Genomic DNA, 14094 nt, shown 5'->3' with positions numbered 1-14094 from the left:
TATGTTAGGTGTGTGAAAATGATACATTCTTCCTCTATGAGCGTGAATATGTTGTCAGGTGTGTGCAAATGATACATATTTAATCGATCTGGTGGATATGTGGTTAGGTGTGTGCAAATGATACATTCTTCCTCGATCTACGTGGATATGTTAGGTGTGTGCAAACGATACATTCTTCCTAGATCTACGTGGATAGGTTAGGTGTGTGCAAATGATACATTCTTCCTCGATCTACGTGGATCTGTTAGGTGTGTGCAAATGATACATTATTCCTCTATGAGTATGGATATGTTTTCAGGTGTATGCAAATGATACATATTTAATCGATCTGGTGGATATGTGGTTAGGTGTGTGCAAATGATACATTCTTCCTCGATCTACGTGGATATGTTAGGTGTGTGCAAACAATACATTCTTCCTAGATCTACGTGGATAGGTTAGGTGTGTGCAAATGATACATTCTTCCTCGATCTACGTGGATATGTGAGGTGTGTGCAAATGATACATTATTCCTCTAGGAGTATGGATATGTTTTCAGGTGTATGCAAATGATACATATTTACTCGATCTGGTGGATATGTGGTTAGGTGTGTGCAAATGATACATCACACTTTTCTCTGCTCCCTTTCGCGGTAAGCTAGAAGACAATCGCTTATAATGCATCTGTAATTAGTCTAGGCTTCCTAGTGACTACGCTTTTTTGTGTCTCCACGCTGGGTGGGACATTAAATTAATTGGACTGCGTCTACTTAGTTGGGCGAGGATGGTAATGAAATGTGATGCAAAGTTTGATTAAAGTAATTTTTGGGTTGCGACTAAATCCACTTTGAAATTGACTAGCGACGGTTCAGTGTTAAATGTGATGTATAGTCTAAGTAAATACTTAAGCACAGGTGAAATTCAAAGTTCTTAAAAAAGCGAGATAGACTGATATATTCACCACACAAGTCACAATAGTGCCAATATCTATTAACAGTCACCATAGGTAACTCTCCGAAGGAGATAATCAATGGAGGACGAGTGTACAGTATAAATTATTGTGTTTATTACTGCATCGCAAGGGAAATTTGAAGGTGAAGTCTTCACCCAATAATTTTACACAGAATAGTTTCATTGGAGTTGACAAGTAGCCCAGCAGTGGCACAGATTCATCTCAAAATAAACAATGTGTCCTGTTTGAGTCTCCGGTTCAAAGGGGTCCCCTCCGTGACTCAACATTGCAGTGCAGACAAAGAACCATAAAAGTACACTTGTGATAAAGCAGGGGGTTTCACTGCATGGGAGGCACCTTGTCTGCAAAGAAGGGAGGCTTTTGATCAGCGTGGGGGATAGAGACTACAGGAACCTCCCAAATTTCTCCACAAGAAACCTCGAAGACACTTACCAGCACCGATGAACTAATCAAGAAAAATGACAACTTGAGATCCCCTGCCTCACTCGTGGAATGGTAGATACTCCTAATAAGCGCTTCTGGAAGGCATGTGCAAGTGTAGGAAAGAAAGGGGAATTATTTAATCCCAAATTGGGTAACCAGCTTACTATATATCAGCGCAGAGACAAAGTGCAGTCCTAGGTTTTTCACCTACAAATCACTGCTATCAGATGCATTACTCTCCTCAGATCAACCGAAGCAACAAAAAAAGACAACGCTCAGATTGCATTACGGTCACCCATGAAAGCCCAAGACTAGAAACACTGCGTCGTTGATGAAACGGAGCAAGGTGTTCACCTGCCCAATATGGGGCTCAAAAGAGGTCAGTGTTGATGAGATACCTGGAAGAGTGGGACTAACTCAGGTGCCAGCATGTGAGAGGTCAGCATGGCTAGGTTAGAGTCTGCCACTTGGAAGTCTCACCTTTCTTTGACTGTCTGGTTGTCTGGGACAGACTAAGCCACATGTCCGCCTTGCTTCTGCAACACCGATACTGTTAAGGTGGTCAGACACTTCTCAGGTGAACCACCCTATAAAAAGGCAGTGCAATGGCTATGTCCTTTTAGCTGAGTGTGCTTTAGAGAGGATGTCATGTCCAGCCACAGCAATCCTAAAAGAGAGACACTGCTGCTTAAAGGACCCGGGTCAGCCATAGCGCTTCCAGAGCTACCTAGTGCTGGGCATTTCATGACTGTCTCAAGATTCCATATCAGAGTCGATAAGGTCAACCCATAAAAATATCACATCTTCTACACTGCTAAGAAAAGTATACAATTACTAATCTTTCCTCTCCATCTACACACACTTTGATTACTGGGCAATGTAGCGGTTAGGTCGACGTAGTGGATGCAATATTTCTGTCATGCGATATAATACATTCAATACAGTAGGGAGTACTGTTACGAGGTCAGCTGAGGTAAATGGGGAAGCCAAATAAATACATGTGGACTCAGGAGATAAGAGATGAAAACAAAGAAGGGAAAGCACACACTGCCATAGAGAAGGCGAGGAGCTACAATGATTGCATGTGGGGGGGGGGGGGGGGGGGGCAAGGCTTCTGCCCCATCTATGTAGAGCATTGTTACCCAGTTTTTGTGGAGTTCATGTTCTCTGCATTAACTGCCTTTCTTAATGTAGACGCTTGGGCATAAATCAGTGCCCGGTGAATTCACCATACCCTCTTAGGCTACACCTACCCTAAGCAAGATATGCCTCTTCCTTCCCATTCCTGAGAGGGGAACCCCCTTCTCTGACTGAGTAAGCACATTCAAGGACTCCCAGATGATCACAGCTTTTTATTCCAAGAGGGATGTTGTAGAGGAAGACTCCCTTTCGACCTGGAGTCCAACTAGAGCAGGAAAGACAGTGTGGGCTCTCACATTGGCATGAGTAGGAGTCTGTGCCAAGTGCTAGCGCCTCGTATACACCCGCATCACCGAAGGCAAGTCTAAAAATGCATTATTGCTGCTCTTCTCGTTGCCAACATTTACATACTATATATATATAAACTTCTGCATATATATATAAATATACGTATGTAGTCATCTTTATACATGTAGGGAATATATTATTCATTTTTAATATTCAATAAAAATATGTTTTAGATTTTGATAAGACGCTTTCAACAGATAATTTACAAGATCCAGTTATCCTGGCAATTCTTTGAGAACTGCACGGGAATTCTGCTGTACCCACTCTAAATTGAGAGGCTTCACAGTACGTTGGCCTCAAACACCCACCCCCTGCACGCTTTTCTGTATCCTCTCACCCATGTGCCATACCCGATTAGGAGTGATTTGTCCATAGAGTAAATCCTATTTACCAGGAGCACAAATTTTAGTCCCTCTTACCACCTACACTACCCCCCTCTCCCTTTCTGACGCTAAAACCTAGAAGGCACTGGCCCACTACTTCCCCATAAGGCTACTAACTAGACAGAACATTAAGGCGAGAAGGTGAATAGAGTTTTACTATCCTCTTGCCTGGAACAGTCCACAAGGATCTGGAGCCGGTGTGTGCCGCTGTCAAAGTCAGACATGATAGCCTTTGGTCGGTAATGCAGACCGGCTGAGCACCAACATCTTGAACAAAATCAGTCCAGAAGCAAAAACAAGTGATATGTGTGCCTGGCATGTCCTGGCCAGGTATGGGCCCCCCTCCACCAACCAAGCTCACCATCTCCTTTGGGGAAAGTTGTGCTGGCTCCCTGGGCCAGTTCTAAATGAATAGTGCAGTTCAAACTCATATGGCTTTGGAACAAACACAGGCCCACGTGTTATGCCTGATACTCGAAGACACTATCTGGAGGTGGTGCCAGTTGGAGTGGAAACCCAGGGGTGTGCAGGTTATGGAGCAGTGCCCACCATTCCAGCTTTCTCTGCCCTTGCAAGAATGGACTCTGGAGGTTCAGCTGCAACTGGGCCTTCTGGGCTTCCCTCTGAAGAATCAGGCCGTGGGAGCCCCCAGTAGCGGATCATGGACATCCTGAAGTCCTCCATGCGACCGTTGGACAAGTCCAGGCCCTCAGTTAGCTGGCGTCTCCCTTCAGGCGGCTCCTCCTTACGCCGCCGGCGAGTGCGTACTTCCAGACAGTTCTGCCCCTTCAAGTGGCGCTGCAGGTGGTCTTCTTTGGCGAAAGCCTTGTGACACAGTGAGCATTCGAATGGCCGGTCACCTGTGTGCAGATGCATGTGGTTCTTCAAGTCATAGCTGTGCAGGAAGCGGGCACTGCAGTGCCCGCAGCAGTAGGGCCGCTCGCCTGTGTGTTTGCGCATGTGGATCTTCAGCTTGTCGTTCCTGGAACAAGAGTGAGAGAAAATGGTCAAAACAATAGCACTAAATGAGAAACCTGATTGTTAGAAGACAATGTAGGGCAAGTAGACACCATCATTAGGAAAAAAAATTCAATACTGAACCAAACTATCAAGATATACTCAACCCTACCCTGCTCTCACTTTCAAACTCAGAGTTAGGCAACGATATGAAATCAGACAACTTACCTGGGAATAAGACAACCTAACTGAAGAAGTAGACTTCTATTAAAAAGGTTTTTGGTTTACTTACATTTATCATTAAGTGGCAGTCCTAGTTATCTCAAAGTGTCTAAGCGCTATGTAGTTATGGAGGGAATCTTAGCTAACATTGCCAGTGCGCTGGAGCCTCAAAGCCTGGGTAATCGTCCAGTGTCGAACTCAAAACATCCTGGTAAGAGGGTGCAGAAAAGCACCATCCCACAGATCCGCAGGACCACCGCTGGAAGAAGATCCTTCTCCTACCCGACTGCAAGAACCTGGAACTCCCTTCCTCAGCATCTCATGCAATCACCATCTCTGCCTCAATTCAGGAAGGACCTCAAGACCTGACTCTTCGACTGAAGAGCAGACCTCTCCACTCCCCCCACAGTGCCTTGAGACCCTTACGGGTGAGTAGTCGTGTAGGAAGGTGGCTACCTGACTATGGTTACCCCAGATTTTTTGCCTTGTGTTTAGCTGGTTTTCGACTTAGTTGGCCTGGTTCCCTGCTAATCAGGGCCCCAGGCTATCTGCTCTCTCTGTAAAATGGATTCCATGTACCCTAGGTGCATAACTAGATTGGCTTGGGTCACCTTATCAGCCCCTGTACAGAGCACTATAGGTGCCCAGGGCATAGGTGCATCCAAGGCCTACCAGGGGCTGCAGCATATCTTTTGCCACCCCTGGCTGGCTATCTAAAATTGACACAACTGGCTGATCACTCAGCTGGGGCAAGGTGGTGTAATCACCCCTTGCTTAGATATAGTATGCCTATATCTACACCTATCTGGACACATATAAACCTGTGAGCCACTCCTATGGCAGGCCTTAACAATCCTGAAGGCAGAGTGCGTGGTTTAATGTGAGATGGTGCTCTAGCATGAGCTGAGCCTGTCTGCAGCTGTCGGGACCAATTCCCTTAGCTGTTCCGGGATAATGCCAAACCATATACTATTAAGTGCATTATAATCCTCGCGGTTATATGTCAACTTTGGTTTGGCTTTATCAAAACATGTCGTGTAAGGTGTCATACGATTTGGAATACTACCCCCTCGCCAGTCCTGGCGACGGGGGTAGCATTCCACCCCTCTAGAGGGGACGACATGTTACTTTTGCTAAAACGCGGTTGATTTTTAAAAGAGCCTCAGATCCACAAAATGGATGCTTCTGCCACAGACACATGTCTGACCTCCTGCTGCTGACCGAAACTCAGCAGAGGAGGCCTGGACAAAGGATTTCCTGTCACAGGGAGGTGTGACACCACCCCAGACAGGAGATAGTGGATTGTAGCAGGGAGGTTTGAATGAAACCAGACAGTGCCTGGGGAGCACAAGGCTTCCCCTTGCATAATCCGGTCAAACCGGTTCTGGGGCAGCCCAGCCCCAGCTCCAGTGAGACCTGGACAAAGGAAAGGGGGTGTAACCACCCCCCTTCCTGGTCCCACCCATAGGGGAGGGACCTAGCAGGAGATCCACCCCTCAGATTGGAATAAGAGGGGGAGCAGTGCCAATGCAACTCAGATCATCCTGAAATCAACTTTAAACTAAGAAGACGACTGGACTTCGACATTCTGATGATAGAAGACTGAAGAGCATCTCCCTTGTGGCCTAGGAGGGGCCACCCTGTGAACACAGGCACCACCCAGCACCTCGACGTCTGCTTTGCCGCCGCCTCCCGCCGGAGCCCGAGTGCAGAGCCTAACAAGACACAGCTTCCCAAACTTCTCCCAGCCCGATCCACAGTCCCTGCAAAGAAGGGACCCGTGGAGGCACCGAGAGACGTGGGAGCGGCCATCTTGAAAGACCCCCGAGACGCTGACTGCGCAGCACCCGAGGCACCCTCGACTCTGTGCTTTGAGGTTTGAGAAGCCCCATAACCGAGCAGCATTTGCACCAAAGATCAGCCCTCCAGCATCTCCACGATCTGCGTGGGGCCCTTTTGTTTTGTGCCACTCGACTCGCCATCCCGGCCGCTTGTCACGTGGTCAGCGGCCATCTTGGCAACGAAACCTACAATTTACACTGTGGGTCTGGTTGCTCCAGACCTGCCCTCGCTCCTGTAGAAAGGAGTACCCGCTCTGACCTTGCTGGTCCGAGTAATAAGCCTTTTTCACTTTCCCCGTGGCTTGCATTAGCCAAGGCTTGTTTGCTTCAATCGAGTTGCCGACACGGCCATCAGCTAGAGCCTTCAAGGGACAGCTCGTGAACGACTCCTGGACGTCCTTGACCTCTTCGTGTCCACGCAGCTGCAGAGAGAAGCAACCCCTGATCACCTGTTTGCACCCGACTTTGCCTGGTTCCAATCTGGTTCCACGGTGGTCACTGGTCAGTGACTTTGAACATTGTCCCCTCTGCTTTCAGGTCTTCACCACTTCAGATCCACCCTTGGATCCACCGGACACTTCTCCTTCACAGCGCCTGCAGCATCTTCAGCTTCAAGCACCAAGAACCTGCGTGACAGAACCCGACGCCACTTCGACCCTGTGCACCCACGGCCTGTGGGTGAGGTAACTTTGCAACGCCGGTGTCCTTACACTGGTACACACCTCTAGGGTCTGTGTCTAAAGTTTTGTGTTCCTAGGTTCAGCGGAAGTATCATTTAATTCACTTTATCCAACTTTTACGCACCATTGACTTTGCATTGGAGCGCGCCGCACTTTCCGTGCTGCACCCGTCTCCTGTGGGCTACTCCCGACTTCATCATTGCTAGTCCTGACTGCTCCCAGCGAATCTCTAGGCCCTAGGCCTAACCATTGTTCGATAAGTGTTCCTTATACCACTTTTTTAATATATGGTCTGAGTGGCCACCCGCCCTCATCCATAACTGTGCAACTTTATATGTTTTACTGTGCTTTTGATTTAACGCTTGTGCCCCTTTCCTCATAAAGAGTACTGGGGAGTAATTTAGAAATAAATACATATATTTTTATAATATATACTTGTGTGGTGTCCTTTCATTTGATTACAGGATTGTATGTGGTAAAACAGCTCGCTTAACACGACCTCTTAAGTTAAGCCTTTAAGGCTGCTTAGTCCATGCTACCACTAGGATAGCTTGTCTACAAGGTTGACTTACAACCTGACATCTTTGGGGTTTGTTTGGACTGATACCAAGTGGTTCCAGAATTGGAAACACTACATATCAGGCCAACTTCTCACATTGGTGTGCAGCGGTGCGGATTTGAGCTTGCTGTTTGTTTTACCATTGCAATCTTTATCAAATTGAAAGATCACATCAAGTACCTCTAGGTACATATAAATCAAAAGCTTAGCATATTAAGTTCTACTGAACTTAGTAGTTGTAGATTAAAGGGATTAGCACACCCTGACTACAACTCACTAGCAAGGTACAGTAGGAAACCACTTAGTGTAGGTAAGTGCATCACTTACACCTCACTAGCAGTCATGTCTGATACAGGTAGAGCCTCAGGCTCTGCTCCTGTAATAGTTGATCCTATAGGGACAACATCCAGATATGACAACCTTAGCCACAAAGACCTGAGTGCCTTGTGCACAGCCAGGGGGCTAAAAAGGGGCAGAGGCCCTACCATTCCTTCCCTAATAGCTATCCTAGAAAAGGATGACTTAGATAAGGTGAGTCAGGCTCCCTTAGATTCAGGTGAAGGGATACACTCCCCTGAGAATGAGAATCTTCCAGAAGATGAAGAAGAGGACAAGAAGGACAGTGAGACCCAGAGGGCCCCCTGTCAAATAAAGCACCCCCATCAACAGATTAGGGGCACCAAAACTAGTAGGCCTAGTAAGGTGAAAACTTTAAAAACTCCTGAGGGAGCCCCCTTAAAAACAGTTAGGGACCTCCCACAGATGGATTCTGTTGGGCACAGCCAAACCTGGGACCCAAAGGGCCCAAACCTGAACTGTCCCTCCAGCAAGCCAAACAGAGGGACCCAGCCTCCAGCTTTAGGTAGCCAGAGGTTGACCCTGAGAGCTCAGTGCAACTCAGTTGAAGAAAGAAAGGCACACATGGTGGAAGATAATTGGAGGAAGTTGAGCCCAAAAATAGTGGAGCCTCACTTCAGTACTCCATATCCAAACCAGCCTTTAACTTTGCATAAACACACCCAAGGTAGTGATTCCCTATGGTGGAGACCCTCTAATACCCCTAGGGTGAGGGACTGCTTAGTGGACCATGAGACAGGGGGTACCCATGCTAGTGCAGGTACTTCCTTATATGGCCACTCAGGCAATAAAGGCTTACCTGGCCAAGGATAGCCTTATCTCCTTTCGTTTGGGGGGGGGTTATGTAGGAAGGTGGCTACCTGACTATGGTTACCCCAGATTTTTTGCCTTGTGTTTAGCTGGTTTTCGACTTAGTTGGCCTGGTTCCCTGCTAATCAGGGCCCCAGGCTATCTGCTCTCTCTGTAAAATGGATTCCATGTACCCTAGGTGCATAACTAGATTGGCTTGGGTCACCTTATCAGCCCCTGTACAGAGCACTATAGGTGCCCAGGGCATAGGTGCATCCAAGGCCTACCAGGGGCTGCAGCATATCTTTTGCCACCCCTGGCTGGCTATCTAAAATTGACACAACTGGCTGATCACTCAGCTGGGGCAAGGTGGTGTAATCACCCCTTGCTTAGATATAGTATGCCTATATCTACACCTATCTGGACACATATAAACCTGTGAGCCACTCCTATGGCAGGCCTTAACAATCCTGAAGGCAGAGTGCGTGGTTTAATGTGAGATGGTGCTCTAGCATGAGCTGAGCCTGTCTGCAGCTGTCGGGACCAATTCCCTTAGCTGTTCCGGGATAATGCCAAACCATATACTATTAAGTGCATTATAATCCTCGCGGTTATATGTCAACTTTGGTTTGGCTTTATCAAAACATGTCGTGTAAGGTGTCATACGATTTGGAATACTACCCCCTCGCCAGTCCTGGCGACGGGGGTAGCATTCCACCCCTCTAGAGGGGACGACATGTTACTTTTGCTAAAACGCGGTTGATTTTTAAAAGAGCCTCAGATCCACAAAATGGATGCTTCTGCCACAGACACATGTCTGACCTCCTGCTGCTGACCGAAACTCAGCAGAGGAGGCCTGGACAAAGGATTTCCTGTCACAGGGAGGTGTGACACCACCCCAGACAGGAGATAGTGGATTGTAGCAGGGAGGTTTGAATGAAACCAGACAGTGCCTGGGGAGCACAAGGCTTCCCCTTGCATAATCCGGTCAAACCGGTTCTGGGGCAGCCCAGCCCCAGCTCCAGTGAGACCTGGACAAAGGAAAGGGGGTGTAACCACCCCCCTTCCTGGTCCCACCCATAGGGGAGGGACCTAGCAGGAGATCCACCCCTCAGATTGGAATAAGAGGGGGAGCAGTGCCAATGCAACTCAGATCATCCTGAAATCAACTTTAAACTAAGAAGACGACTGGACTTCGACATTCTGATGATAGAAGACTGAAGAGCATCTCCCTTGTGGCCTAGGAGGGGCCACCCTGTGAACACAGGCACCACCCAGCACCTCGACGTCTGCTTTGCCGCCGCCTCCCGCCGGAGCCCGAGTGCAGAGCCTAACAAGACACAGCTTCCCAAACTTCTCCCAGCCCGATCCACAGTCCCTGCAAAGAAGGGACCCGTGGAGGCACCGAGAGACGTGGGAGCGGCCATCTTGAAAGACCCCCGAGACGCTGACTGCGCAGCACCCGAGGCACCCTCGACTCTGTGCTTTGAGGTTTGAGAAGCCCCATAACCGAGCAGCATTTGCACCAAAGATCAGCCCTCCAGCATCTCCACGATCTGCGTGGGGCCCTTTTGTTTTGTGCCACTCGACTCGCCATCCCGGCCGCTTGTCACGTGGTCAGCGGCCATCTTGGCAACGAAACCTACAATTTACACTGTGGGTCTGGTTGCTCCAGACCTGCCCTCGCTCCTGTAGAAAGGAGTACCCGCTCTGACCTTGCTGGTCCGAGTAATAAGCCTTTTTCACTTTCCCCGTGGCTTGCATTAGCCAAGGCTTGTTTGCTTCAATCGAGTTGCCGACACGGCCATCAGCTAGAGCCTTCAAGGGACAGCTCGTGAACGACTCCTGGACGTCCTTGACCTCTTCGTGTCCACGCAGCTGCAGAGAGAAGCAACCCCTGATCACCTGTTTGCACCCGACTTTGCCTGGTTCCAATCTGGTTCCACGGTGGTCACTGGTCAGTGACTTTGAACATTGTCCCCTCTGCTTTCAGGTCTTCACCACTTCAGATCCACCCTTGGATCCACCGGACACTTCTCCTTCACAGCGCCTGCAGCATCTTCAGCTTCAAGCACCAAGAACCTGCGTGACAGAACCCGACGCCACTTCGACCCTGTGCACCCACGGCCTGTGGGTGAGGTAACTTTGCAACGCCGGTGTCCTTACACTGGTACACACCTCTAGGGTCTGTGTCTAAAGTTTTGTGTTCCTAGGTTCAGAGGAAGTATCATTTAATTCACTTTATCCAACTTTTACGCACCATTGACTTTGCATTGGTGCGCGCCGCACTTTCCGTGCTGCACCCGTCTCCTGTGGGCTACTCCCGACTTCATCATTGCTAGTCCTGACTGCTCCCAGCGAAATTCTAGGCCCTAGGCCTAACCATTGTTCGATAAGTGTTCCTTATACCACTTTTTTAATATATGGTCTGAGTGGCCACCCGCCCTCATCCATAACTGTGCAACTTTATATGTTTTACTGTGCTTTTGATTTAACGCTTGTGCCCCTTTCCTCATAAAGAGTACTGGGGAGTAATTTAGAAATAAATACATATATTTTTATAATATATACTTGTGTGGTGTCCTTTCATTTGATTACAGGATTGTATGTGGTAAAACAGCTCGCTTAACACGACCTCTTAAGTTAAGCCTTTAAGGCTGCTTAGTCCATGCTACCACTAGGATAGCTTGTCTACAAGGTTGACTTACAACCTGACATCTTTGGGGTTTGTTTGGACTGATACCAAGTGGTTCCAGAATTGGAAACACTACATATCAGGCCAACTTCTCACAAGTCGCGTTCTACAAAGCCATGACTGATTGATTGATTGAAGACTGTCGACTAAAAAGGATACAGAATTATTTGGCGTTCAGGCAGTGACATCGTTATTAGTTGCAGTGCGGTAGTGGCCAGTGAAGGGGGACCGATAGACACCATTTGTTGAGATCTTGGATTGGGCAACAAAAACTGGAGGAGGAGTGATAATCAACGGCCAGCCACTATGGTTGGCTGTAATGATGGCCTGTAAGAGTATGGCACATGCTGACTGACGTGATCGATAGTGCCTAAGCGATAACATGCAGAGTGACGTGGTATGGCATTACGTCTTTGATAGGAACAGACAATCACTAACGTGATATTGAGTTACTAGTCATAGCAGGAAGGGAACAGTCAAGGGTGCCGCAGTGGCTCATAGAAAGTCCAGAATGGGCTGTTTGTTGGCATGAGTGTTTTTGCCCCCCATCAACAATATCAGCAGTCAGGGCACTGTTATTTACAGTACTAGTTGGTATAGTCCGTCAGAACAGCTACTGCAATCTGAATGATTAATATCGTACTGAAGCTTAACAAGATGGAGGTACTTGTTTTTGGTCAAAGTATGACTAGTTGGTCTGATATTTGGTGGCCGATTGAGCTCGGCCTCATACCTACACAGAGTATAGTAGCATTGACTCTTGGGGTCTTCCTGAATGAAAACCTATCACTATCTCAACAAATGAATCAAATGGTATCCATTTGTTTGTTCCATCACAAACTGTTGAAACACATCTTCCCTTTTTAGGTACATATAAGTGGTGCCGGCCTTAATAGGACTACTGCCTGTATTTGATTGCTTCAACGAAGTTATAATATGGCTCTTCGATTCTTTTTTTACCTTTAAAGACAGTCTCATGTTTTAACATATAGGCTTGCGCCCACCAGGCTTCCGCTTAAAAAACAGAATTCTGTTCCAATCCCGGTGTCTGTTCCATCAAGCGGTACAAAAAAGGGGTCTCTTATCGCCAGGATACATTTCGATACATTTCATAGATACTGCCCAACACCACAATCCAAGGCGATGCGGTTTTGTGAAAGCTCGCTGTGAGGGTCGAGCCTGGAGCTATTAAGCAGCCAAACTGCGAACTCCCTTCCTTGTTCTCTGAACTTGTGGATATGCCTTTCCCCTGTAGTGGATTGTTAGACATGTCTTATTTGAGTAATCTGTTGAGAGATTTCTGCATCAACACGTTTTTGTTTTAGTGTAGGGTCGCTCATAAGGGGACACTAAACACTACTCCCCAGCTGGAAACAATAATTCACTTTCCAGTCATTTTAAACAGATATCCACAGTTCGCATTTCACGCCACCCCTTGTCATGAGTAGTGGCACGTACAGTACCCTCCTCACATCACCGTACAAGATTAGGTCCACCATTATCCTCAACATTTATTACCTCATTTTATACCCAATTCATGACTCTTGAGGGCAACCAAAACCCAGACGTGGTAGGCTGTGAAATGTTTGCAATTCTACATTTAAATGCAACATAGTGCTCATCCTAAGAAGAATGCAAGTACTCGCCTCCGATGCAGTGTCAAAGCAAAGGGATGGATGTGAACCTAGGAGAAAATGACCTGGCAGTGACGTAGAAGTAACCTGGAAGTGATACAGTGACTTAGAAATGCCTTCTGTATCAAACACCGCCATGGCAGGAAAGTCCACAAAGCAGCGATGCTTAGTAAACATGCTCATATGGAAGCCTTTCAGATCTCCAGCAAAGACCCTGGAGAAGACAGCCAAACCATACCACAAGACAATGCAATGCAGAGCCCATAAGGAAATAAAATGTACAAGAACAGCACCACTGGTGCATTTCACTCCGAGAGCAACAAAGGGCTACCATAGTTCTCTCAAAGCTCATCTGGCACCTCGTGAGCGAGGTCAAACTTTCGCAATGGAAGAACTGGGACCTAACAAGGAAAAGTGGCCTGCAAGAGAAGTAATAAAAGCCAGGTTTAGCAAGGGCTGCCAGGTTACTACAGAGGAAAACATTATACTGGTGGAACTGCAGAAAAAGCCTGTTTTCACCCACCCTTGTAAAGCAAGTGGTAGCCACCCGAATTGGGGTAATCACATGAAGGGGATTGGTCTACAGCATGAAACCAAACCCTATACACTGAGCTGCATAGAACAGACTTTACAATAGAGGAATAGAGGTTTCTAAGTTGACCTGATAGCCTGTCTGTATGTTGTGCTCTCTCCTGTCTAGTCCAGCGCCGGGACGCCCCTTCGCTGGGGCAGCCGCCGCGCTATATAAGCAGATGTAACATAACATAACATAACAAAACCTGTGCAAGAAAACCTGCGACAAGTAATGAACAAAGCGTAGCCTCACAGTGAAAGAAGACATGTCAGACAGGTGAAGCATCACAGCAAAACACTGCATGCTTGCCTTGGCCCGGGTCAGACATGGCTATAATATTACCTTTATTCTTCCTGATTATCAGGACAATCCTTTAAAAGCTTCCTATCGTTGCTAATCTCCTGGGGGGCAGGCTGGTTGGTTGTGGACGCTGGGCCCCTCCCTGAACTAAGTTTGGTGGGCTGGAGGAATCAGATTTAGAACGGAGCCTGATGGACACGAGATGTGGCTATCGGGATTACTAGAGACGACCTACTAGTG

General features: G+C 47.6%; 1 protein-coding gene across 3 annotated transcripts in view; it reads right to left on the bottom strand.

Annotated features, from left to right (window-relative positions):
* Nucleotides 1-1023: 1023 nt before the first annotated feature.
* The window catches only part of ZBTB7B (zinc finger and BTB domain containing 7B), a 158086-nt gene continuing 145015 nt past the window's right edge, over nucleotides 1024-14094 (bottom strand). For all 3 annotated transcript variants that reach the window (XM_086947372.1, XM_086947373.1, XM_086947374.1), the window contains exon 4: nucleotides 1024-4228. In XM_086947372.1, coding sequence (XP_086803498.1) covers nucleotides 3778-4228 — 451 coding nt within the window. In that variant the 3' untranslated portion in view covers nucleotides 1024-3777. The remainder of the gene's footprint in view (nucleotides 4229-14094) is intronic.

The sequence above is a fragment of the Lissotriton vulgaris genome, chromosome 12 (genome assembly GCF_964263255.1).
Source record: "Lissotriton vulgaris chromosome 12, aLisVul1.2, whole genome shotgun sequence".
Classification (NCBI taxonomy): Eukaryota; Metazoa; Chordata; class Amphibia; order Caudata; family Salamandridae; genus Lissotriton; species Lissotriton vulgaris.
This window is presented reverse-complemented; position numbering and strand designations above follow the sequence as displayed.